Here is a 22,609-nt window from a genome sequence, read left to right on the forward strand (position 1 = left end):
GGGATCCAAGGACTTGGGCCATCTTCTACGGCTTTTCCAGGCCATAGCAGAGAGCTGGATGGGAAGTGGAGCAGCCAGGACTTGAACCGGTGCCCATACGGCATATGGAATGCTGGCACTGCAGGCGGCACCTTTACCCGCTACACCACAGCGCCAGCCGCAAGAGTGTATGATTTTTTAGATGATCAGTTCAATCTGACTGAATCAGTTACTTAGTTGTTTGCTGTGTGGACCTGGCTGCCGCCTGTTCCATTTCTTTTGGGGAATCTGGATGGACTCTCGCAGGGTCCTTGGAGTTCTCAGAGCAACCACCTCATTCTGTGTTCCATGCAAGATTTCAGTTTAATTTTGTGACAGGATTGCATTTTGCAAAACTCAAGGCTGAGTAGATGACAATACTATGTGTACTTTTGTGATCATGTGACATTTTACTAAGAATCAAATATAAAGAAGGCCGATGACAAGAAAGATGAGAGGTACCTCGTTAGTGGTTATCATTGTAGGTCGGTCAGGGACATCCTTTAGCGTTACTGTGACTTAAAGAAGCCTGATGCCATGGTGAATTAAACCAGAAAGGAAATGCCCAGATGTTTATAGAAGTCCTGGTTTTGGCACCAAGAAGGTTGAACAACATAGGAGTCAGCTCTTTGGCAGCCCCAGCATGTCTAAAGGAACTGGGAATGGAAGCATCTATTCTTTGATTATATGTGAGCAGCTAAATGGTTGTAGGAAAATACTGATCAGCTGTCTTCACAGTCCTCTTTTGGGGCATTTAAGACTAGTTACCTATGTCCAGACAAAATTTAGGGAGGTGCTGGGCATGCTGCTGCCTTGGTGCTTCTTCCTCTAAGAGCAGGATGCTTCTGCCTACAAAATTGGTAAGGGGCCATGCTGGAATCCTTCTCTTTCAGCTGTGTGTTGGAGATCTGTAGGCAGCACACTCAACGTTAGGTAAGACTAAATCAAGGCCAAAGAGAGGGCAATTTATTCTATACTTTTTGCTCAGTAGCAAAGTATCCTGTCTTGAGTCTGCCACCCTTAGCTGGTAGCATTTTCCCTTTATCCTGCTTTTTGTCAGGTGATCTCATATACCTTATAGATTTTTTTTTAAATTTCTTACACAATGAAAACTCTTGTTCTTTCCACAAGAAAACGGTGCTAACCTTCTTGTGTAACATTGGGAAATCCCTTAATTCGTAGGAAAGATTGAAATCATATGCAAGGTCTTCATAATGTTCATGGAAAATAAATATTAATGAAAAAACTAGACATGGATTTCAAACCTTTTTTTTTTTTTTTGCACCAAAATAAACTTACCTTTAAACTTCCTTTTCCATGATTTTTTTGAAGTGCCCTCATAAATATGGAGGTAGAATCTCAAGAGAGTGAGGAGTTGTATGGGACAATCAAAAAGATTCTTCTGTAGAATGGGGACACCATGATATGACTGTTGTAGACCAGATATGATAAAATTATAGTCATAATTTACTGATGAGACATGTTCTGAGCAAGGCATCATTAGTCAGTTCCATTGGCAAATATCATAGAGTGTACTTACATAAACTAGGATGGCTCTGACATCACTCGGCATAATCATATGGAACCACCATGCTGAATATGCCATGTATCATTGACCCAAACGTCGTTATGCAGTGCATGGTTGTATGTAAAATCATTTTAAGCTTCTTGTTGACACACACGTATTGTAGAGGTAATCAGACACATTGCCAACTATATTTTTACTCATGTGTTGTCTTTGATCTGGGTGAGTAGACATTTAAGTGCTCAGTAGTGAAATATTGTTTTTATATACTTGCAAATATTGGGAAGTTTACTTTTCATTGTAACCTTGAACATATTTCTGAGTGTTTCTAGCACTCTTGCTGCATTAGAGTTGAGGTCCTGTTAGTCATTCACTCACCAGTGATAATATTCATAAGTATGGCATTTTTCATTTGTTTCTCCCCTCATAGAAAGAAATGTACAGCTCTTACATCTGCCAGACCAGAGATAAATATTCCAGTCTTTACATGATTTTTTTCTCCATCTGTCTGTCTCTTTCCTGTCTCTAATTTTGTTGGTGCATCAGGACTACTGAACAAGTGAAATTTCTCTGTTTTCTGTTGTAAGTACTCTTGCTGTTGTTTCTCTTTGTCCCTGGGACTTTGGCAGTTTCCTCTCCCACCCCTGCCCTGGCCATCTCTACATAGCATGTTGGCTTCCATTTCTGAGTTTGATGATTCTCTGCATTTCATTTGCCACTTCATAAGTCAGCTTAGCCTTGCAATTGTTTGTACCTAAAAGGAGTGGAGATCGGCCTTCCCTACCGTAGATGCTAGAGCTTGCGCTCCCTTGGCTTGGCACGTGTCGCGTGGTGCTTTGACAATACCCAGAGCTGGCTTGGCCCCAATATCATCACAGCAGTGGTTTGAGGGACTGCTCTGCTATTTAATGTTGGGAATAATTGGCTGTTCTGGTAGGATAAATGCTGGCCTGCAGCAGGTAATAAATTTTATTGGAGTCAACTTGAGTTTGGTGGTTGAGGTTAGCATTAGTAAGAGCATTAGTGAAAGAAAACTGTGAACTAATAGTCGCGTACGTTCCAATAACTTTGGAAAAAAGTATCTTTTTTTCCCTCTTTTTAGTTGGAGTGGTGTTTTTACTGGAAATTTTATTAGGGTCATTAAAACAACAGAGTCTGAGTTAATCTTGTGATGACAAATTGTATTCCCAAAAATAACAGGTGGTCCAAGCTTTCTCCAGTTCCAGACTTTGCACAGTACACGGCATTCGTCTTCCATCTTGCTATTTAATAGGAATGGTAACAGGTTACTCAAGTGTTTTCATACTTTCTGTTGACCACAGTTCTTCTCTGTTACCACACAGGTCTAGACTGGAGCTGTCTTATGAGACTTCTGTGGCTTTTAGCAATAAAGGACTTCTAAAGAATATGGTCCAGCGTGATGCTTTTTCTAACGATGACATGTCAGAGCCAAGCAAGTAAAGATGAGAAGAACCGAGTGTCTAGCTGCTAAGGCTGTCCTGACTTCAGGCTTTTGGGATTAGAAACCATTAGGGGTCAGAATACTGGTATTTGACAACCCACAGAAAATGAGCCTCACTGTGGTTCTCTGCTTACTCTGTCTCTCGTGAGAAGATTCAGAGACATAAAAATTGTCTCTTCATCTCTGATGTGCAGATGTGTGATTCACGTGGTGCTGTGTGCTTCGGCTTCTATCTGCACATACTGCTTTCTGCTCCATCTCATACCTTGAAAGTTGTCAATGTGATTGCAAACTAGTTTGTTTGTGCTTCTTCTGTTCCAGGAGTGGCTGTAAGGTGAAGAAGCATGAAACTCAGCCTCTTGCTTTGGATGCAGGTTCTCAGGTAAGTCTGTGCCTATCACCAGAATGTCTCTTAGCTGCTAAGGGGTCCCCCAACGGGAGTTTACCTTCTCTGGGGGCTGATTCACAAAGACCTTCCAGTGGGTGTCTGAGTACTCAACTTTAAGGAGGCCAATTTCCAAATCCTTAATATCCTAAAATCCTCCAAGAAGGCCCCTGAAGACAAGGGGACCCTTTGACAGTGACCCTCATTTCGCCTTTAGGAGATGGGGCACTAAAACTCCCATTCTAAATCATGCAAAAGTGCATCACCACAGGGTATGCAAACCCTTGGGGCATCAAAGAGAAGACTTGAATTGACTCTAAAAGCTGGATAATTCTTAAAAGTCAGATGATTTTCTAATTGCTTAAATTTTTCATTGCTTTTAATAGAATAGGGAGAACTGACTTGTGAGTTCATAGGTCATTAAAAATAAGTTTTGATTTTTTAAATTATTACTTATTTATTTGAAAGAGTTACACAGAGAGAGAGAGACACACACACAAACAGAGAGAGAGAGGTCCTCCATCCACTGGTTCACTCCCCAGTTGGCTGCAATGATCAGAGCTGAGCTGATCTGAAGCCGGGAACCAGGAGCCCCTGCTGGGTCTCCCATGTGGGCGCAGGGGCCCAAGGATTTGGGCCATCTTCAACTGCTTTCCCAGACCATAGCAGAGAGCCGGATCGGAAGTGGAGCAGCCGGGAGTCTAATCAGCACCCACATGGGATGCCAGCACTCTAGGCGTTGGCTTTACCCACTATGCCACAGTACCAGCCCCTTGATCTTTTTTTTATGTGAAAATGGTCATCTTTTTATTTCAATACTGAGTGATAGGCAATTTTTCGATAAAAACAAAATTTCTTACCTTAAAATGTAAGTTTTGATGATAGTTTTTTTTGCTACATGACTTGAAAGAAGTACAAAGAATTGAAAGATACTTCTATTGCAGGATGTTCTTATGTTGCATCTATATAGTTTCTTAGTGATTACAGTTGTAAATATGGAAAACAAGAATAAAATAAATGCTGGCCCTTGTTGTATTCTAGTAATAAATAAGCCATTGATGACTATGAATAAGTTGAGAAACACAAATAAAAAGCCAAAAAACCCAAGCCCATTTGATTGCTGTGATCCAAGATTTTTTTAAAAGGGGGTGGGGTGGGGCTTACAATCTGAGTTACTCATCTGTTGAACAAATGTATAAGAGACCCTCAAATTCTGTTAATGTAAGCCACAAAAACAGTGAGAAATTTGCCTTTGGTTTGCTTAAGCAAACTAGCATTGTACTGTAAAGCTTTTAAAATTATAGCAAAAATTATAATAGATATAAAATTTACTTTTTTTAATTAAAATTTATATCACATAAAAAGTAAAAAAGACATACAGAGATTAGTTTTATTAACATATTTTCTTTTTACTTACATTTAAAAATTTGAGAGACAGAGTTCCCATCCACAGGTTTATTCCCCAGATGCCCCAGTGGCTGAGGTTATGTCAGTGCCAAAGCCAGGAGTTTAGGTACACAGTGTAGGTCATCCCCATGGGTAAAGGGAACCAACCACTTGAGCCATCATCACTGTCTCCCAGAATGTATCTTGGAAGGAAGCTGGAATGGGGAGCAGAACCGAGACTTGAACCTAGGCACTCCAGTGTTAGATGCAGGTGTCTGAACTGGTGTCATAAACATTAGACCAAACACTTACCCAGAGTTGTGTTAACACAATATATACGTAGATATTTTTATTGTCTGATAAGTATTCACAAACCATTGGGATTGCCTTTAGAAGTCTTTTGTTCTGGTATGAATTTTAGACTTAGAACACATCTTGTTTCAAACAGGTCACATTTCAGATATTCATTAGCCACATATGGCTAGTTATTACCAGCCGGATAGTGCAGGCTCTAGAACATGAAGATAATTTATTTAGACCAACACAAGTTATCATTGGTCTAAAATTTTAAAAAGGTTACTTATGAAAGGTGTTTTTTCTAATTTTGTTTTAATGTGTTGAGTTTATCTGAGTCACTTTTTTTTGTGGGGATAGACTTGGATGAGTTGAATCTGATTGGTGAGCTCTATTCTTCCTGTACCTAGATAGTTGTGTCATTCTCTATGTTTGGAAAATTTTCTGTTTCTGTCTCTTTGAATGTGCTTTCTAACCCTTCACTATTCTCATGTACCTCTTGAACCCCAAAAACTTGGATATTTGCTCTTTTAATGCTATTCCTAAGTTTCCATAAACTTTCTTTGTTCTTCTTGATTTTTTTCTCCTCTATATTTTCAAGTAGCCTGTCTTTGAGCTCACTAATTCTTCTATTTGAATGATTCTGCTATTGATAGCTTCCTTGTGCTTTTTAAAAAAGATTTATTTGTGTATTTATTGATTTGAAAAGCAAAGTGAGAGCCGGCGCCGTGGCTCAATAGGCTAATCCTCCACCTTGCGGCGCCGGCACACCGGGTTCTAGTCCCGGTCGGGGCGCCGGATTCTGTCCCGGTTGCCCCTCTTCCAGGCCAGCTCTCTGCTATGGCCAGGGAGTGCAGTGGAGGATGGCCCAGGTGCTTGGGCCCTGCACCCCATGGGAGACCAGGAAAAGCACCTGGATCCTGGCTCCTGCCATCGGATCAGCGCGGTGCGCCGGCTGCAGCGGCGGCCATTGGAGGGTGAACCAACGGCAAAGGAAGACCTTTCTCTCTCTGTCTCTCTCTCTCACTGTCCACTCTGCCTGTCAAAAAAAAAAAAAAAAAAAAAAAAAAAAAAAAAAAAAAAAAAAAAGCAAAGTGACAGAGATGGGGGTGCAGCAAGAGAGAGAGATCTTCTATTCATTGGTTCATTCCACAACATATGTAACACCTGGATCTACTCAGGCCAAAACCAGGAGCCAGAAATTCCACCCAGGTCTCCCACATGGGGTGGCAGGAATCCTAGGACTTGAGCCATCATCCACTGTCCCCCAGGCACATTAGCAGGGAGCTGGATTGGAAGCACAGTGTAGCTGGAACTCAAACCAGCATTCCAGTATGGAATGCAAGCATCCCAAGCAGTGGTTAAGTTGCTGCACTACAACACCTGCTCCTCTTTCAGGTTTTTAAATTTGTTTAGTGTACATTTCAGGGATTTTATTTAAAAATTACCACCAGCTCTATCAAGTCTCTCTGTTAGGTACTAAATTGTTCTCTGTGTTCTGTTTAAATTTATTGAGTTTCCTTAGAATAGCTATCTTGAATTCCTCATCTGAGAATTTACAAATGTCAGTTGGCTGTCTGGTTGGTTTCTGGCACCTTATTTTGTTCATTAGATGAGGTCATGGTTCCTTGAAAGTTCTTTTCTGTTTTGCTTTTTGAATATTTATGTATTTACATAAAAGGCAGTTAAATCTTCTATCCACTGGTTCACTTCAGAGATGGCCTCAACAGTCTGGGCTGCAAAGCAAGGCCAGGAACCAGTAGCTCCATCCAGGTCTCCCACGTGAGTGATGGGCCCACTTGGGCCATCTTCTGCTGCTTTCCCAGGTACTTTAGCAAGGAGCTTTATCAGAAGTAGAGCAACAAGGACTCAAACTGGAGCTCATATGGGATGCCTGCATTGTAGGTGGTGGCGTAGCCCCCTGCACCACAATACTTTTTTTCCCACCCCTACCCCGCAAAGTTCTTGAAACTTGTTGGCATATGATGTTGAATGTGCATTGAAGAATTGGTTATTTTGTCCAGTCTTTGTAACTTAGTCTTGTTTATGGCTGTCCCAGGTGCTCTGTGTAGTCTGCTTAGTCTCTCTGATCCTATGCACACTTGTACTATTTCAGCATTAGGTGACACCCAAGTGGAGGCTTGCTGCAAGTTCATTGTTGGTGTGTTATCAGTGTTTTAATAGAGGATGCTTCAAGCCCAGATTTCTCCCAAACCCATAGTTGATGTGTTGTTCAGAATGAACTGGACAGTAACTAAACAGGGATAGTCTATCCCTAAAAGACTTTTCCAGGGCTGGGAACAAAGTGCTGCAGTTGGCAGCAGGGCAGGTCCAGAGACTGTCCATTGGTACTGACTTGGGGATAGAGACCATTAAGGGTCTGGTTAGAGTTGGTTTTTGCCAGCCTAGCACTGAGTCCCAAGAAACAGTCCTGTGACTGCTTGCTGTCTGCTCAAGGTTGAGGGAAGGCTAATAGTGGCAGTCTCTCAGGGATGCTTAGGCTGAAACTCTTCTGGGTCTCCCAGTCACCAGACCCTATGCAGTCTTGGGGGTCCGTGCCAGGCCCATGCAAGACTGGTGGCAATACATGCTGAGACAAGTCCATCCCCTTATGGTGGAAAGTAAGTGTGTCCCGTTGGGAGCAGGTCTGCAACCGATGTGGGTGAGTGGAGAGGCTCTCTGCAAGCAGTGGCCTGGGAGGCATTTGGGTTGTATCAGGTGCTGGATCTCACTGCAGAGACCTGGGTTTCAAGGTCAAGTCCTAAGCTTCCCTTCCTGCGGCCTAATCCTGGAGGTTGGAGTCTTGTTGCTGTCTGCCAGAAGTTATAGGAAGGTCCGAAGGCTCAGTTTTTGGGTACTGGCTTGGGGCCCTGTATGACAATGGTTTTTATCATGGTGGCAGTGGTGCTGAATTTCAAGTCTATGGTCTGGTCTTAATTCCTGCTCCCTCTCCAAGTAAAATCTCTTTCCACACTATAATGCTTAGAGCTGGAGGATGGATGGCACAGGCAACTCTGCTTCCTGCCATCTCCTGTACATCTTTTCTTACTTATTACTAACACTTGGCACTGGGGTCTCTCACCTGGCTTTCTTAGTGCTTGTAAAAGTGACTTAGTGCATGAGTGTAACTGTTAAAATTAGTGTCTATAAGGAGACGATCACCTGGCCCATCTTAACTCAGCCACCGTCTTCCTCTGCCGTCTGAAAATTTTCTTTTGTGTTTGATAATATTTTGTGTTTGTAATATTTTGAAAACAAATTGTGCATTAGTAATTGTAATGGAGGAAAAAACTTTTAACACTTAGAGACTTACGGTCAAAGAAAACATTTTTAAATTTATTTACTTGAAAGGCAAAAAGAGAGAGCTTCCATCTGCTGGTTCACTTCCCAGATGCCTGCAACAGAAGCCTGCCTCTCAGTCTGGGTCTTCCAGGGGGTGGCAGGGGCCAAGTCCTTGCGCCATCACCTGCTGCCTCCCAGGGTGTGCATTAGCAGGAAGCTGGGATTTGAAGTGGGGACTCGAATGCAGGCGCTCCAGTATGGGTTGCAGGCATCCCAAGGGGCGTCTTAACCACCTTGCTAAATGCCTGCCCCCAAGAGAAGAGAATTTTTAAACAACAAGGACGACTAGTGACCTTAAGAAGATTTTGAATCACACAAATGTATTTCATTGGAATAATTTCTTGATGGAAGTGGAGTGGAAATATACCTTCAGAGAAGGAAACGAAAAATGTAAATTTGTGACTATTGAAGAACCTGGTTGTATGGTTTTAAAATGGGCCATAGGATATTAAGCACTGGAGTAACTAGATTGCACTATGCAGGTTGGATATTTAGACCTTGCCAGATACCTAAATATGTATCTTTTGCAATGCTGAAAGTTTTCCAATATGACTTGAAAATACAATAGGGCTCTATGGAGTTAAAAAACTTAGGTATACAAGCAATAGATTTGAAAACCTCTGTCTTGGACCACTTAAACTGTCTGCCTTTAAATGTAGCCAGGGAAGCTGTTTTTCAAACCTCAGACTCAAATTACAGGAGCTAGGTTCTAGAAGCAGCACTTCGTATTGAATGGTTCCCCTTCCTTCTGGTTGCAGCCAGGTCAGTGGCTAGCCCTGGGGTTTCTGTCCCCGATGTCACTTCCCCATGTGTCCTCCTGAAGGGTAGCCTCTCCTCTGTTGCATTACGCAGGACGAAGGAGCAGTGATCTCCGAGCTCTCAGACATTTCTCATAGGGATGGCCACGCTACCGACGAGGAGAAGCTGGCGTCCACGTCGTGTGGTCAGAAATTGGCTGGGGCCGAGGGGAAAGGTGAGCCAGAGGAAGACCTGGAGTACTTTGAATGTTCCAATGTTCCCGTGTCTACCATAAATCATGCGTTTCCATCCTCAGAAGCAGGTATGAAGTTCTCTTCATCTTTCTCTCATACATAAGCATAGCAATGCCTGAAAGCCTACACCAGGCGGTACCTTAGAGAGATTTGGGAATTGGGTCACCTGGAGGATGGATTCAGGATGGTGACTCACAAAGTGCTTATCCAAGAGTTAGGGACATATGGATAACAGGAACAGGGTATCCAGAGACTGGTGGATGAGACTGCTCGAATGTCGTCCTAATTCTGCTAATGTGGCTGTACATAGAGTGGCCTGAAACTATGTTGTACATTTGGCTTTTCTTTTTCGTCGCGGTTATGCTCATTTTTAAAGCTCAGAGGAGTAACAATTAACATGTGTAGTGCTTTTCTGTGTGCAGGCTTTGTTCTCGGTGCCTCCTGGGAACTCGTTGCTCCTCACTGGGCATTGCCGCTTTCTCCTTTCTCCAGGGAAACGGGGTGAGACTCAGGAGTGACATAACCTGACTAAGCTCCCTGGGCTAGTGTGGGGAAAACAGTAATACCTTTTCCTTGCGCAGTTGCAGGCTTCATGGCTGAGACAGATTAGCAAGAGCAATTACTTTTATGGACAGTTGTGAGGAAGCAAGATTGGACGGCAGAAGGGAATGGAGCTCATGGTAATACATGGGAGAGTTTAGCAAGGCCTGTTGGTTCTGATCGTTCTTGTGTCTGTCTTTGGGGGTAAGGACATTCTTGTCCCCTGGGCACAGGAAGGACCCTTGTGGGATGAGGCTCTTTATGACTCTTTCAGAGGAAGGTCAGAATTTTCAGGGGCTGCTCACGGCAGCAGCCCCTGCTGTTCCCCAGATGCCCAGTGTCATATGTTGTGGTAGTGTGTATGGAACCCTGTCACTAGTAAACGGCGGGCCTGGACTCGAACAGAAGCAGTTCCGTGGCTTTTCAGCCACAGTGCTGAAGTGTGAAGAAACTGTTTTCATTATAGCAGACTATTAAAATTGCTCCTGGCACGGATGTGGTAGATTGAAATTGACCAGTGCCCTGTGAAGTCCTTCCTTCCTGTTGAAGAACCTAGACGAACCTGAGCAGAAGCAGCCTCTTAAACCTGGGCTTGTCAGATCATTCTAGAGTGAAGGCCCTCTCTAGATCCCAGGCTGTGTGACTTTAAAATTCACACGAGGAGACTTTAGAACCATGCTCCTAACTATGTTAAACATAACGAAAAATTCACACCTTTTTAATATAATTTTTCTTTATATATTTTAAAAGATTTACTTATTCGAGAGGCAGAATGACAGAGATGGATCTTCTACCTGTTCAGTCACTCCCCACATGGCCACAACAGCCAGGACTAGGCCAGGCTCAAGCCCGGAGGCTGGAACTCCATCTGGGCTTCCCACATGGGTGGCAGAGTCCACTCAGGGGCCATCTTCCACTGCTTTCCCAGGCACATTAGTAGGGAGCTGGATCGGAAGCAGAGTAGCCTGGACTTGAACCTGCTCTCCCACATGGGATGCCAGCATCATAAGCAGTGCCTAAATGCTGTGCAACACACTGACCCCATGTAGCCTATTTAATTTGTGGGCTTTTGTATACTTAGAATTTTTTTTTTTAATTGCAGGCAGAGTGGACAGTGAGAGAAAGAGACAGAAAGAAAGGTCTTCCTTTTTGCCGTTGGTTCACCCTCCAATGGCCACCATAGCCAGTGCGCTGCAGCCGGCGCATCACGCTGATCCGAAGCCGGGAGCCAGGTGTTTCTCCTGGTGTCCCATGCGGGTGCAGGGCCCAAGGACTTGGGCCATCCTCCACTGCACTCCTGGGCCATAGCAGAGAGCTGGCCTGGAAGAGGGGCAACCGGGACAGAATCCAGTGCCCTGACTGGGACTAGAACCCGGTGTGCCAGCGCCGCAAGGTGGAAGATTAGCCTATTGAGTTGCGGCGCCAGCCCTAGAATTTTTTTTTTTTAAAGATTTATTTTGTTTGAAAGGCAGAGTTACAGAGAGGCAGAGAGAGAGAATGGTCTTCAAACGACTGGTTCACTACTCAAATGACCACAACAGCCAGTGCTGAGCCGATCAGGAGCCACGAGCTTCTTCTGGGTGTCCCAAGCAGTGCAGAAAAGCAATATTGCTTTCTCAGGACACAGCAGAGAGCTGGATTGAAAGTGGAGCAGCTGGAACTAGAACCGGTGCCCATGTGGGATGCTGGCACTGCAGGTGATGGCCTTACCCACTACGCCACAGCGCCAGCCCCCTTAGAATTGTAAAAGTCATGCTCTGCCATCCCACCAGAGGAGCAGGTGAAAGGAGTGTGAACAGGTTATTTTCCAGTCCTGCCTGCTCCCGCAGATCTGTCTCCTATCCAGGCACCCAATGTGAATCCTGGGTACTCTTACTCCTGCATTTCGTTCGTTCTGTTTGAAATATCTGCCTTCGACAGTGCCTACAAAATTTCAGCCCATCCTTTCAGACGAGTTTCAAAGGTTACTTAGATCCTACCATGCCTGCTGGTCCCTCATATTTCTTCCCACCCTTCCTGTTCCACGATGCCCAGTGCAATGTATTATTGTACAGGGGTAGAAAATGATAGACTTCTAGAGGTTAGGGCCTATGAGACGTTTATCTTTGAATTTCCTCTGACGCAGGCACACGGGCAATACTCCCTGAATTACATTCTTTCTCCCTGGAGGAAATGCCTTCAGTAAATCGCTAGAGAGCTGTGGCTCTCACAGTTAGTAAAGGCCAGTCTGCTTTGGAAAAGTGGGACAGATTTGAACAAGCTGTTACACTGTAATCGATCAGCTGCATCGCGGGCACAAGCAGAGCCTGTGGTGGCTGGAGTGTGGGGGCGGCCTCTGGGTCTCTCCAGTGAATCAGAGATTTTCCTGGGGAGAGTGACCCTGGAGCTGGGTCTTGATGGATACACACATGGATGTTCTTCTGAAGATGAGACTCACAGCCGTGGGAAGGAACCTCCGTGTTGCTAAAATGCCCACTTTGTGTGAGTACAGGCAGGGAAGTGGGAAACAAGCACAGCCTGGAGAATTTGCACTTGATCTTACAGGTCTGGGGGAGGCAGAGAAGTGGTCCCATTTGTGTCTTAAATAACTGTTCACTGAAATGGTAATTGGTTATTGCTACATCAAGGATTATAGGTTTAAAAACATCTGTTTTTCTGTATTTTTCAATTTTTAATGAGTATATTGCCTTTTTTTTTTTTTTGAAAGTCATAGAAAGAAAAAGAAATCTCTCATCTGCTGGTTCAATCCTCAAATGCTCATAATCACAGAGACTGGGCCAGGCGGAAGCCAGGAACCCAGAATTCCAAGTTGCCACTGTGGGTGGCAGGGACCCAAGTACTTGAGCCATCACCTGCTGCCTTCCAGGGTGCACATTAGCAGGATGCTGGAGGGAAAACAGCAGGGACTTGAATTCAGGCATTTCAGTGTGGGATGCAGGTATCACAAGTGGCGTCTTTAACTGCTGCCTCACAACGCCCACCCCTGTTTTTATTTTTCAAGTATTGTCTCTGGTGGTAGAGGAAAAGATAGATGTGAGACAGGAAACCAATTTGAAGAGTGTGGAAAGGCCAACGACTTCAGTTTTGCAGGCATTAAAGTAAACCTTATTGCCTTATCTGTTACACTAAGTGGATTGAAGGCCCCCTTCTGGGCTGGAAATTAAATTCACTGAGACTGAGTAGTAAAATGGCATTCAGTCTTTTCCTCGTTATGGAATAATCCATGGTTAGGACAACGCATCTGCTAAACTTTTTGTGGACACAAGGGGGCAGCCTTTGCTGTTCCTTGCTCCTGAAAGTGTCACTGGCTGACTAACCTTGTCCTCCCCTTCCTTCTGAATGTTGTGGAATTTTAACACTGAACTTCACAGGGCTCAGCAGAACCAGTGCTCCTTTTAAAATCCAGAAATGCTGTCTGTGTTTGCAGTCATTCTGGTCCAAGAGGATGTCATGAGGAAGAAAAGGCACTGGCTTCTTGGGCTAACTAAAGATGATTTCTGTGTTTCAGGCCTAGAGAGAGAGGCGTGCCGGAAGATGGAAAAAGACGGCTGTGCTGTGCCTGTGAGTTCCTCAGCTTGGAGGGACGGGGTGGAAGTCGAGTTTCTTTGCAGTATCTGTTTTGAAGGCCGCATTAATTCACTAAATGAATTCTAGTTTGTGTTAGCTGATGGGATAAAACATTAGAACGTTTCTTCACTGGCAGAGCACGATAGCCAGCCTGACTTGAGGTGTCCCCAGACATCCAAAGTGCAACCAGTTTTTGAAGACTTCATACAAAAAGAAATGTCTCAAGGACTCTTTATATTGACTACGTGTTAAGACAGTAATTTTTCAGATATGTTGGGTTAGCTAAACCATGTTGTTAAAATTAACTTTACCAGTTTCTTCTTACTTTTTCATTGTGACCTTTTACATCACATAATAATTTCTAGTATATTTATGAAGATGTACTGGTGGTAGATACATAATGTCAACCAGCAGTCATCACAGAACGTGTTCCAGGGGCCGTGGACGCAGCATGTGGCAGGTGCTGGGAAGGCTGAAGCTGAGCTTGTTAAAAATGAATGCGTTTCTAGGCTTTTCATTTTCAACTAGTTTTAGACTTGTAAAAATAGCACAAAGAATTCCTGTGTATCTTTCACTCATTCCTCAAATATTAACATTTTTACATAATCATGGTGCAGTTATCAAAGTCACTAATACTCCTTTTTTAAGATTTATTTATTTTAAAGAGTTACATAGAGAGAGAGAGAGAGGTCTTCCATCCACTGGTTCACTCCCCAATTGGCCGCAACCACCAGAGCTGGGCTGATCAGAAGCCAGGAGCTTCTTTCAGGTCTCCCAAATGGGTACAGGGGCCCAATGACTTGGGCCATCTTCTACTGCTTTCCCAGGCCATAGCAGAGAGCTGGATCAGAAGTGGAACAGCCAGGACTTGAACTGGTGCCCATATGGGATGGCGGCACTGCAGGCAGCAGCTTTACCCACTACACCACAGCGCCGACCCCACTAATACTCTTAATACTGATACAGTACTGTTATAGAATATATAAACATTGCAGATTTTATCAGCCACTCACTAACATCCTTTTGCTGGTGCAAGGTCCAGTACAGTATCCCACATTGCATTTAATTGCAATTTCTTTTGTCGTCTTTAATCTCTGACAGTTCCTATTTCTCTGTATATCATAACTTTGACACTTTTGAAAGGTACTGGCCAAGTATTTTATAGAACACCCTTCAATTTGGGTTGCTCTAATGCTTCTTCATGATTTGGTTTGGCTTATATGTTGACACAGAGATGACAGCACTGATACCAGCATGTCCCTTTACTGGTGGGGTTAGCTTTGGTTAGTTGGTAATACAGTGCGAGGTTTTTCCAACTGAGCATGTTTTAAAGGAAGAATAGAGTTTGCCAGGCAGATGAGTCAAGAAAGTAAATTTCAGTCTATAGAGTTGGCTTGTGGAATGGCATAGATTGGAAAAAAATATGGATTCCTTAAAGGATTGTCAACATTCATCATCTCGTGTGATTGGCGGATGCTGTGTGTATGGTAAGCAAGGGCAAGTGCATCTGGGGCTGTCCTAGTGCTGGGAGGTTTGGCATCTGTAGTAGAAGTGGTAGGCAGCCATGGAGGCGAGTTCAGTAGGGAGCGCTGTGACCCGTGACAGGTGGGATGGAGGTGGAGAGGGATGTAGCAGGAAGAGCACTACTGCTTGGTGTCATAGTGACGCACACGGTGGCCTGGGTGGGTGTGGTGAGAGCGAGCTGATGAGGATCCCCCGGAGTTTCTGCCTGGAGCATCTGAGTGGCCATTGTTGCCCCAGGAGACTTCTCTCAGCAGGTGGCAGCACTGGTCACCTAGCTGTCTAGGCGACACACCTGGAGTCACGTTGCCCCTTCTCTGCCCCTTCCTTAGTCCACAAGCAAGATCTGTGGCCAGAGTCCATCGGCTTTTCTTGAGCCCATGGCCAGTACCATTTTAAACACCATGGCCGTTTTTTAACCAGGCTTCTGTTCCCAGGCTTAGTTTCTCATCTTATTAGAAAACACAAAACTGATCTTGTTACTCTTTGCATAAACCTCGCCCTTTAGGAGAAGGTCAGACTCTTACTGGGTCCAACGCAGCCTTCTGTAATGGGGCCGTCTCCTCTTTCCCTCACACATTTGAACTTTTTCTAATCCCATGGCATTTCTTTCAGTTCTGTGAATTCTTTGAGACATTTCTTTGTTCTCCTTGCCTTTTCTGCAAGATGTTGCACTAAACCCCAGCACTTAGCACAACAAATACTGTGCTGAGTATAGGAATCCGTCAGTTAGGAATAGGAAGGGAGAGGAGGAGTGCAGTTCATTTTTAGCTGCGTGGCTTCAAGATACAGTAGGGCCATTTCCTAAGTTCTATATCCAATAGGCAGTTGTAAGTGTGTGACATGAGCTCAAGAAAAGTCTGGTTGGCTTTGAGAGTTAGGACACAGGTGACCGTTAACGTTGTGAGAGTACGTGAAGTTGTGATAGAAACATCTTGATCTGCAGTAAAAACCTCATATCTTGACAGTACATATATGAATACTTCAAAAAGTTTGTGGAAAAATGTAATGAAGATATGCTTATTTTGTTTTTAAAGATTTTATTTGAAAGGTAGCATTAGAGAGATCTTGCATTTCACTGGCTCACTCCCCAGATGCCCCCAACAGCCAGGGCTGGGCCGTGCTGAAGCCAGGAACCAGGAGTTCCATCTGAGTCTCTCACATGGGTAGCAGCACTCAAGTACCTGAGCCATCATCTGCTGCCTTCCGCGGGCGCATTAGCAGGAGGCAGGATCAGAAGCAGATTAAATGGGTCTTGAACCAGGGACTCTGAGATGGAATGCAGGCATCCCAAGCGGCAGCTTAACCCGCTGCACCACAGTGTCTGCCCCATCCATGACCTTTTTGAAAACTCCTATGTGACTCATTATGACACATGCATTTGTATATTTGTCAAATGAACTGCACAAAACAACATACCTTCACATGATTCACTCTAATACTTCCTATTCTCTCTCGTTCTTGTAATGCAGATGGCTTGTGCCTCTGAATCGTTTTCATGAGTCACTGTTTTGCTGTGACCACACTGTTTCCCTAGACCTAGAGGGTAGAGAAGGAACAACTTGTGTAGGCCGACTTCTAACCTCTCAGGGCTGAGTGGAGGAGGAGCCTGTAGCAGGCTGGGCGAGGAGTTAGGGGAAGAAAAGATACCTAAAGCCTGTGGAATTGGGAGCATCACAGTGAGGTCTGTCCCTGGACTGATGAGAGGACGAGGCGCCCTCTGCTGCCAGTGTTGCAGGCACACCCTGGGAACCAGTTCCTTCTGTGGGCCCCCTGAGAGCACTTCCAGTATTTTCAGTGTGTGAGAATAGCAGAGAGGCATGGAGTGGGCTAAAGCCTTGGCTCCTGTGGCCGCAGGTTCAGATGGCTTAACCCCCCGATTCTCAACTTACCAATGAAGTGAGTCAGAGTAGTTGTAAGGAGAAGATGTGACAGGTGGTGCAGAAGACCCAAGCTGTGCAGGTGTGGTGTGGCTTTGATGAGGAGGGTGATACAGAGAGAACGGAGCACACTTACCTGTGTTGGAAGCTGCCTGATGGAGAAAATTCCCTGTGCTGTGGCCTTTTAAAAGTAACCCTGTTTGAACTTCCTGACAGCAACTGATTTCTGCTCTCTTAGAATGTTGAGTAAACATAGAAAGAAGTTTCAATGTTCAAAACGTTGAATAGAGAAATCTGTTTAGTCCAGTGTGTACTTTAAGTCTTTCTGTGTTGCTTTGAAGTACATTCCTCTTACAGTGCCATGCCAGTGCTAGGTAGTGGTTGGGACAAAACCAAGGCCAGGGAATATGGTAAGTGGAAGACCTTGTCTCACGTTGTTTTCCAGCCATTGGTCTGCAGTGTTTTTACCTAGGAGTCTTTTTTTTCCTCTTAAAAAATTTTTTTTTTTTTTTTAAAGCAGCAGAGAGGCAGAGCGAGCAAGTTCCAATCTGCTGGTTCACTCCCTGAATACCAGCAGTGGTCAGGACTGGGCCTGATGGAAGTCAGGAGCTGGTAACCCGATCCAGGTCTTCCACAAGGTTGGCAGGACCCAGCTTGAGCCATCACCTGCTCTGACACAGCATTTGTTGACATTGAGTTGTCACACAAACAGGCACACAGAGCGCATTTTCTCCTTCCACAAACAGATGAGATGCTGAACTCTAGAATGGTTGCTAAAGTCCTTACTAAGAAGACTTTAGGGCATGTTTCCCAAATTCTTAACTCCTGTATGGCCAAGGAGACAGATGGGCTGCTTCCTGGAGTTGACTAGGCCTTGGGACTCTGACTTAAAGCAACACAAACTGAAAAGACTGTGAAATGTGTTAATTCATAATCAGGAATGTGACAAGGTGGGGTGGGCGTTGTGGCGCAGTGGGGTAAGCCACCATATTGGAGAGCCTGGGATCAAGTCCCACCTCTGCTTCCATCCCAGCCTCCTGCTAAGGATCCAGTGCTTGGGTTCCTGCCACCCACATGGGGACCCAGAGGGTCTGGTTTTGGCCTGGCCCAGCCCAAACCAGTGGATGGAAGATACCTCTTATTTTACTTTCGCTCTGCCTTTCAAATAAACTTTAAAAAGCAACAGAATGAACCAGATGTGCCCGCTTCACTTAGCGTGTTACCTTCCCATCCGGCAGGTCCTGTTGCAGCAAGCTGGTGAGGCAGTTTCATGAAAAGAAACAGGGCACAGGACAGTGAGTGCTCCGATGGCCGGGGTGGAGTAGTCACCCTGCCTGGTAAAACAGCAAACACGGAATTACCTCTCGGTTTCTGTGGGTCAGAGGTCATAGGGCACGCATGCTGGGTGCTGACTCTGGGTCTCTGTAATCAAGACACCAGCCAGGGCTACAGTCATCTCCAGGCATGAGCCAGGTAGGTCACTGGCTATTGGCAGGGACTCAGTTCCTTGCTGCCTGGGCCTTTCCATAGAGCGGTCATACATGGAAGCCAGAGCCTTTTTTTGTTTTGTTTTTAAAGGTTTGTTTATTTATTTGAAAGTCAGAGTTACACAGAGAGAGAAAGAGAGAGAGGGGAGAGGGGTCCTCCATTTTCTGGTTCACTCCTCAATTGGCCACAAGGACCAGAGCTGCACCAATCCGAAGCCAGGAGCAAGGAGCTTCTTCCAGGTCTCCCACGTGGGCACAGGGGCCCAAGGACAAGGGCCATCTTCTACTGCTTTCCCAGGCCATAGCAGAGAGCTGGATCAGAAGAGGAGCAGCCGGGACTCGAACCAGCACCCGTATGGGATGCACTGGGTCCTTTCCCACAGGGAGGAGATGACATGAGCGGATCAGAACTTGGAGGTGGGGGTGGGGGGTTTGGGGGCCATTTTGGAGGTACAGGTGCCTGGCTCTGGTGACCTTTCCCAGAATACCAGAGAGGTTCCAGGAGACCTCAGACATCTGCCAGCATGGTAAGCTGCCTCCCCAAGAGCTGCTGGAAAGTAGTTTTGTATTTCCATTTACTGTGGCCAGAGGTGGGTTTCTGTATTGGGCCCAGGCTGAGGTCTATGAAGCTGCACACTAACATTTTATGTGTGTGTTTTTCAAAAGCCTCCTTCCTACTGTTTTTTTTTTTTTTTTCCAACGTGTTTGTAAAGGTTGTAGTCAGTGTGATGAAGAAGGGATGAAGGAGAGCTGGGGTTCAGAAGCTGAAGACTGAGCGCCTTAAACATGTCTACTTCCCCCACAGGGACTGCTCGAGGCCTCCCAGGAGAAGGCCCCTGTGTCGGTGGCCTGCGGCGGCGAGAGCCCCCTGGACGGGATCTGCCTCAGCGAATCCGATAAGACGGCCGTGCTCACCCTGATAAGAGAAGAGGTAACGGCTTTCTTGTTGGCTCTGCTGTCGCCCTGCTTCTGGGTAGAGCTGTGCCAGCGGGCAGGTGCCATCTCTCGGCTTCAGCTGTCGCAGACTGGGAGCTCCCCTTTCCTGTAGCTTGTTTAGCTCGGGTCAAGGCCTCCGCCAAACGCTCGGCGTTGGCACTGGAGCCCTGACATTCTGGTGTCCGGGGAAAGCTGTGGTTCTGAAATATTCCTAAGAATTTTGTGTACTTCTTCGTGGTTCGGCTTTGAAGTTTCAAGTGTCTAATTTTGCCAACTCTACTCCCATATGTAACTGAATCGGTGCCTTCATTTTACGAAGGATGTGTGCTCATGGCTAAAGATTCCTGAAATGCTACAATTGGAGTAACACAAAAATGTTTACTACTTGACTCTTTCATTCTGTAATCAAACAGTTCAACTCTTGGGTTCCTTCATTATGTCCGTTGAGCCGCCTCTGTTCTAAACTGATCGAGGCTGGACCTTCCCTGAGTGATGGGAAAATACTCAGGGCACTGCCACGCATCCGTCATCTGAGTCGTCTGTGCGGTGTTATGTTTGGTCTGTGTGTTTCTTCATGATTCCACTTTTTTTTTTCCCCAGAAGATAATTCCTTGGTATAGCAATTTTATTTTTATGCCACAGTAAGGGTAGTTAAGCACCTTGGCCAATGGCCTTTTAAAGCTTCCTAGAATAGTGGAGTTTGCTAATGCGGCACGTCCTGCTGTCGCGGTGGGAGCGGCGGCGAGCAGGCCCGCCAGAGCCTCAGCAGTGAGGAGAGTGGCCTCAGCTTCCTCCCGCGGGGAGCACTGACTGCGTCAGGGTGGACAGGTGCCCGGCCTCCGGAAGCCTTCGAGCTCTCGAGGAAAGGCCCCCATCATGAACGAACCCATTAGGAAGGGAGACGCAGCCAGGGGTGCACAGTACCTGAACGCCCCAGGTAAATGGAGCTGACGTCCCCACTTAGCAAGAGCAGCCCAAACGTGGCTGTGGGCTCTAGTCCGACCAGCAGATTCCTGCCTGTCTGCATGGGTCCTGTAGCTGGATGCCTCGAGCCTGCAGCCTTAGACTGTTGAGCCCCTTGTTCCGACTCCATTCTTCCCAAGCAGCTGAAAGTCTCTGTGGCGCAGGACGTTGTGCCTGTTCCAGGTTCTGATACTCTGGTTTAGTAGCAGTTCCATTCTGTCATCCGACGCAGGACGGGTGGTCTGGCATCTACTCCGCCAGCCAGATGCTCTGCTCTGGCTGTCCTGTGCCAAGCGGAGTTCTGGGCCCACAGAGGTAAGAGGCTCCCAGGTGAACTTCACAGAGCCTGTCAGTAGCCCTGGAATTCCTGGGAGATGTTTTCTCTTGAACCTGGTGGTGTCCTGTGTGGACGAGGGAGGATACTATATGACATAAATGCTGAGGTTCACATTCCTAATGTAGATTGGATTGGATGTCTTGTTTTAAATTTGGCTGTGTGTTGTGGTCACTCTCCCATTTTAATTCAAACTGTGATAAGTTGGTTAGGTAAAACCAAGCTCTTTATAATCCAGATAATCACTAAAGAGATTGAAGCAAACGAATGGAAGAAAAAATACGAAGAGACCCGACAAGAAGTCTTGGAGATGAGGTTTGTCTGGAGGTTTGGGGGAGGGATTGAATAGCTGTGTATACATTATTGATTTTTTTAAAAGGCTTATTTATTTATTTTGAAAGTCAGAGTTACACAGAGAGAGAAGGAGAGGCAGAGAGAGAGAGAGAGAGAGAGGTCTTCCTTCCGCTGGTTCACTCCCCATCTGGCCACAATGGCCGGAGTTGCACCGATCTGAAGCCAGGAGTTTCTTCCTGGTTTCCCTCATGGATGCAGGGGCCCAAGGACTTGGGCAATCTTCTGCTTTCCCAGGCCATAGCAGAGAGCTGGATCAGAAGTGGAGCAGCTGGGACTTGAACCCACACCCATATGGGATGCCAGCTTTGCAGGTGGTGACTTTACCCACTACACCACAGCGCCGGCCCCCAGAGTACTCTTCTTAAAAGTTAATTATGGGCCGTGCCGTGGCTCAATAGGCTAATCCTCCACCTAGCGGCTCCGGCACACCGGGTTCTAGTCCTGGTCGGGGTGCCGGATTCTGTCCCGGTTGCCCCTCTTCCAGGCCAGCTCTCTGCTGTGGCCAGGGAGTGCAGTGGAGGATGGCCCAAGTGCTTGGGCCCTGCACCCCACGGGAGACCAGGAGAAGCACCTGGCTCTTGGCTTAGGATCAGCGTGGTGCGCTGGCCGCAGCGCGCTGGCCGTGGTGGCCATTGGAGGGTGAACCAACGGCAAAGGAAGACCTTTCTCTCTGTCTCTCTCTCTCTCACTGTCCACTCTGCCTGTCAAAAAAAAAAAAAAAAAAAAAAAAGTTAATTATGCACGATTACTTCAGGTTGCATCACCACCAAATAGGTTTTAAAATGTTTGTTAGCAAGAAACAAGTCAATTTAAATTGAAATCTTACGTTTTCTGTTCACTCCCTAGAAAGGAGAGTTATGAGCCATGAAGTCACAAAAGGTACATCTCAGAAACGAAAGGGAGGCTGGCGCCGCGGCTCACTAGGCTAATCCTTCACCTTGCGGCGCTGGCACACCAGGTTCTAGTCCCGGTCGGGGCGCCAGATTCTGTCCCAGTTGCCCCTCTTCCAGGCCAGCTCTCTGCTGTGGCCCGGGAAGGCAGTGGAGGATGGCCCAAGTCCTTGGGCCCTGCACCCCATGGGAGACCAGGAGAAGCACCTGGCTCCTGGCTTCGGATCAGCGCAGTGCGCTGGCCGCAGCGGCCATTGGAGGGTGAACCAACAGCAAAGGAAGACCTTTCTCTCTGTCTCTCTCTCTCTCTCCCCCTGTCCACTCTGCCTGTCAAAAAAAAAAAAAAAAAAGGGTGCGGGGGAAGAAAGGACTAGTTCTCACACTGCACAGTAGCGATCAGGAAACGTTTTAAAGGTGTCCACTCTGATGGGGCGGCTCCCTTATTTGTTTTCGGAGCATCTCCTGAGCTGGGCTTGATGAAGTAGAAGGGACGGCCCTGCGGTAGCTACCCAGAATAATTTGGACATGGCGTCTAAAGCAACAGATGCCACCAAGGAGGGGCCTGGGAGGGAGGCGAGCACAGGGAAGAGCATCTGACACCAGTCAGGAAGACATCGCTGCACCCAAGAGAGCCACCGTGAAAATCTTCGGATAACTGAAATGCATTTGGAACAAGGACACAAAATGCCAGTGGATCAGGGCCCTGAAAGCCTGCACTCTCATCAGATCTCTC

General features: G+C 46.1%; 1 protein-coding gene across 42 annotated transcripts in view; it reads left to right on the plus strand.

The window, feature by feature from the left end:
- The window catches only part of TACC1 (transforming acidic coiled-coil containing protein 1), a 145,490-nt gene that overhangs the window by 107,734 nt on the left and 15,147 nt on the right, over positions 1-22,609 (plus strand). For 11 of the 42 annotated variants that reach the window (XM_089325903.1, XM_070068562.2, XM_070068567.2 and 8 more), the window contains 5 exons: positions 3,327-3,387; positions 9,265-9,472; positions 13,453-13,505; positions 19,205-19,330; positions 20,871-20,947. In XM_089325903.1, the coding sequence (XP_089182029.1) occupies positions 3,327-3,387; positions 9,265-9,472; positions 13,453-13,505; positions 19,205-19,330; positions 20,871-20,947 (525 nt within the window). Of the gene's footprint in view, positions 1-2,089; positions 2,126-3,326; positions 3,388-9,264; positions 9,473-13,452; positions 13,506-19,204; positions 19,331-20,870; positions 20,948-22,609 lie in introns of those variants that run through there. The other 31 variants (XM_089325905.1, XM_070068564.2, XM_070068571.2 and 28 more) reach the window with 7 other exon arrangements.

The sequence above is a fragment of the Oryctolagus cuniculus genome, chromosome 2 (genome assembly GCF_051225735.1).
Source record: "Oryctolagus cuniculus isolate XC-2025 breed Fujian yellow rabbit chromosome 2, ASM5122573v1, whole genome shotgun sequence".
NCBI classification, from domain to species: Eukaryota; Metazoa; Chordata; class Mammalia; order Lagomorpha; family Leporidae; genus Oryctolagus; species Oryctolagus cuniculus.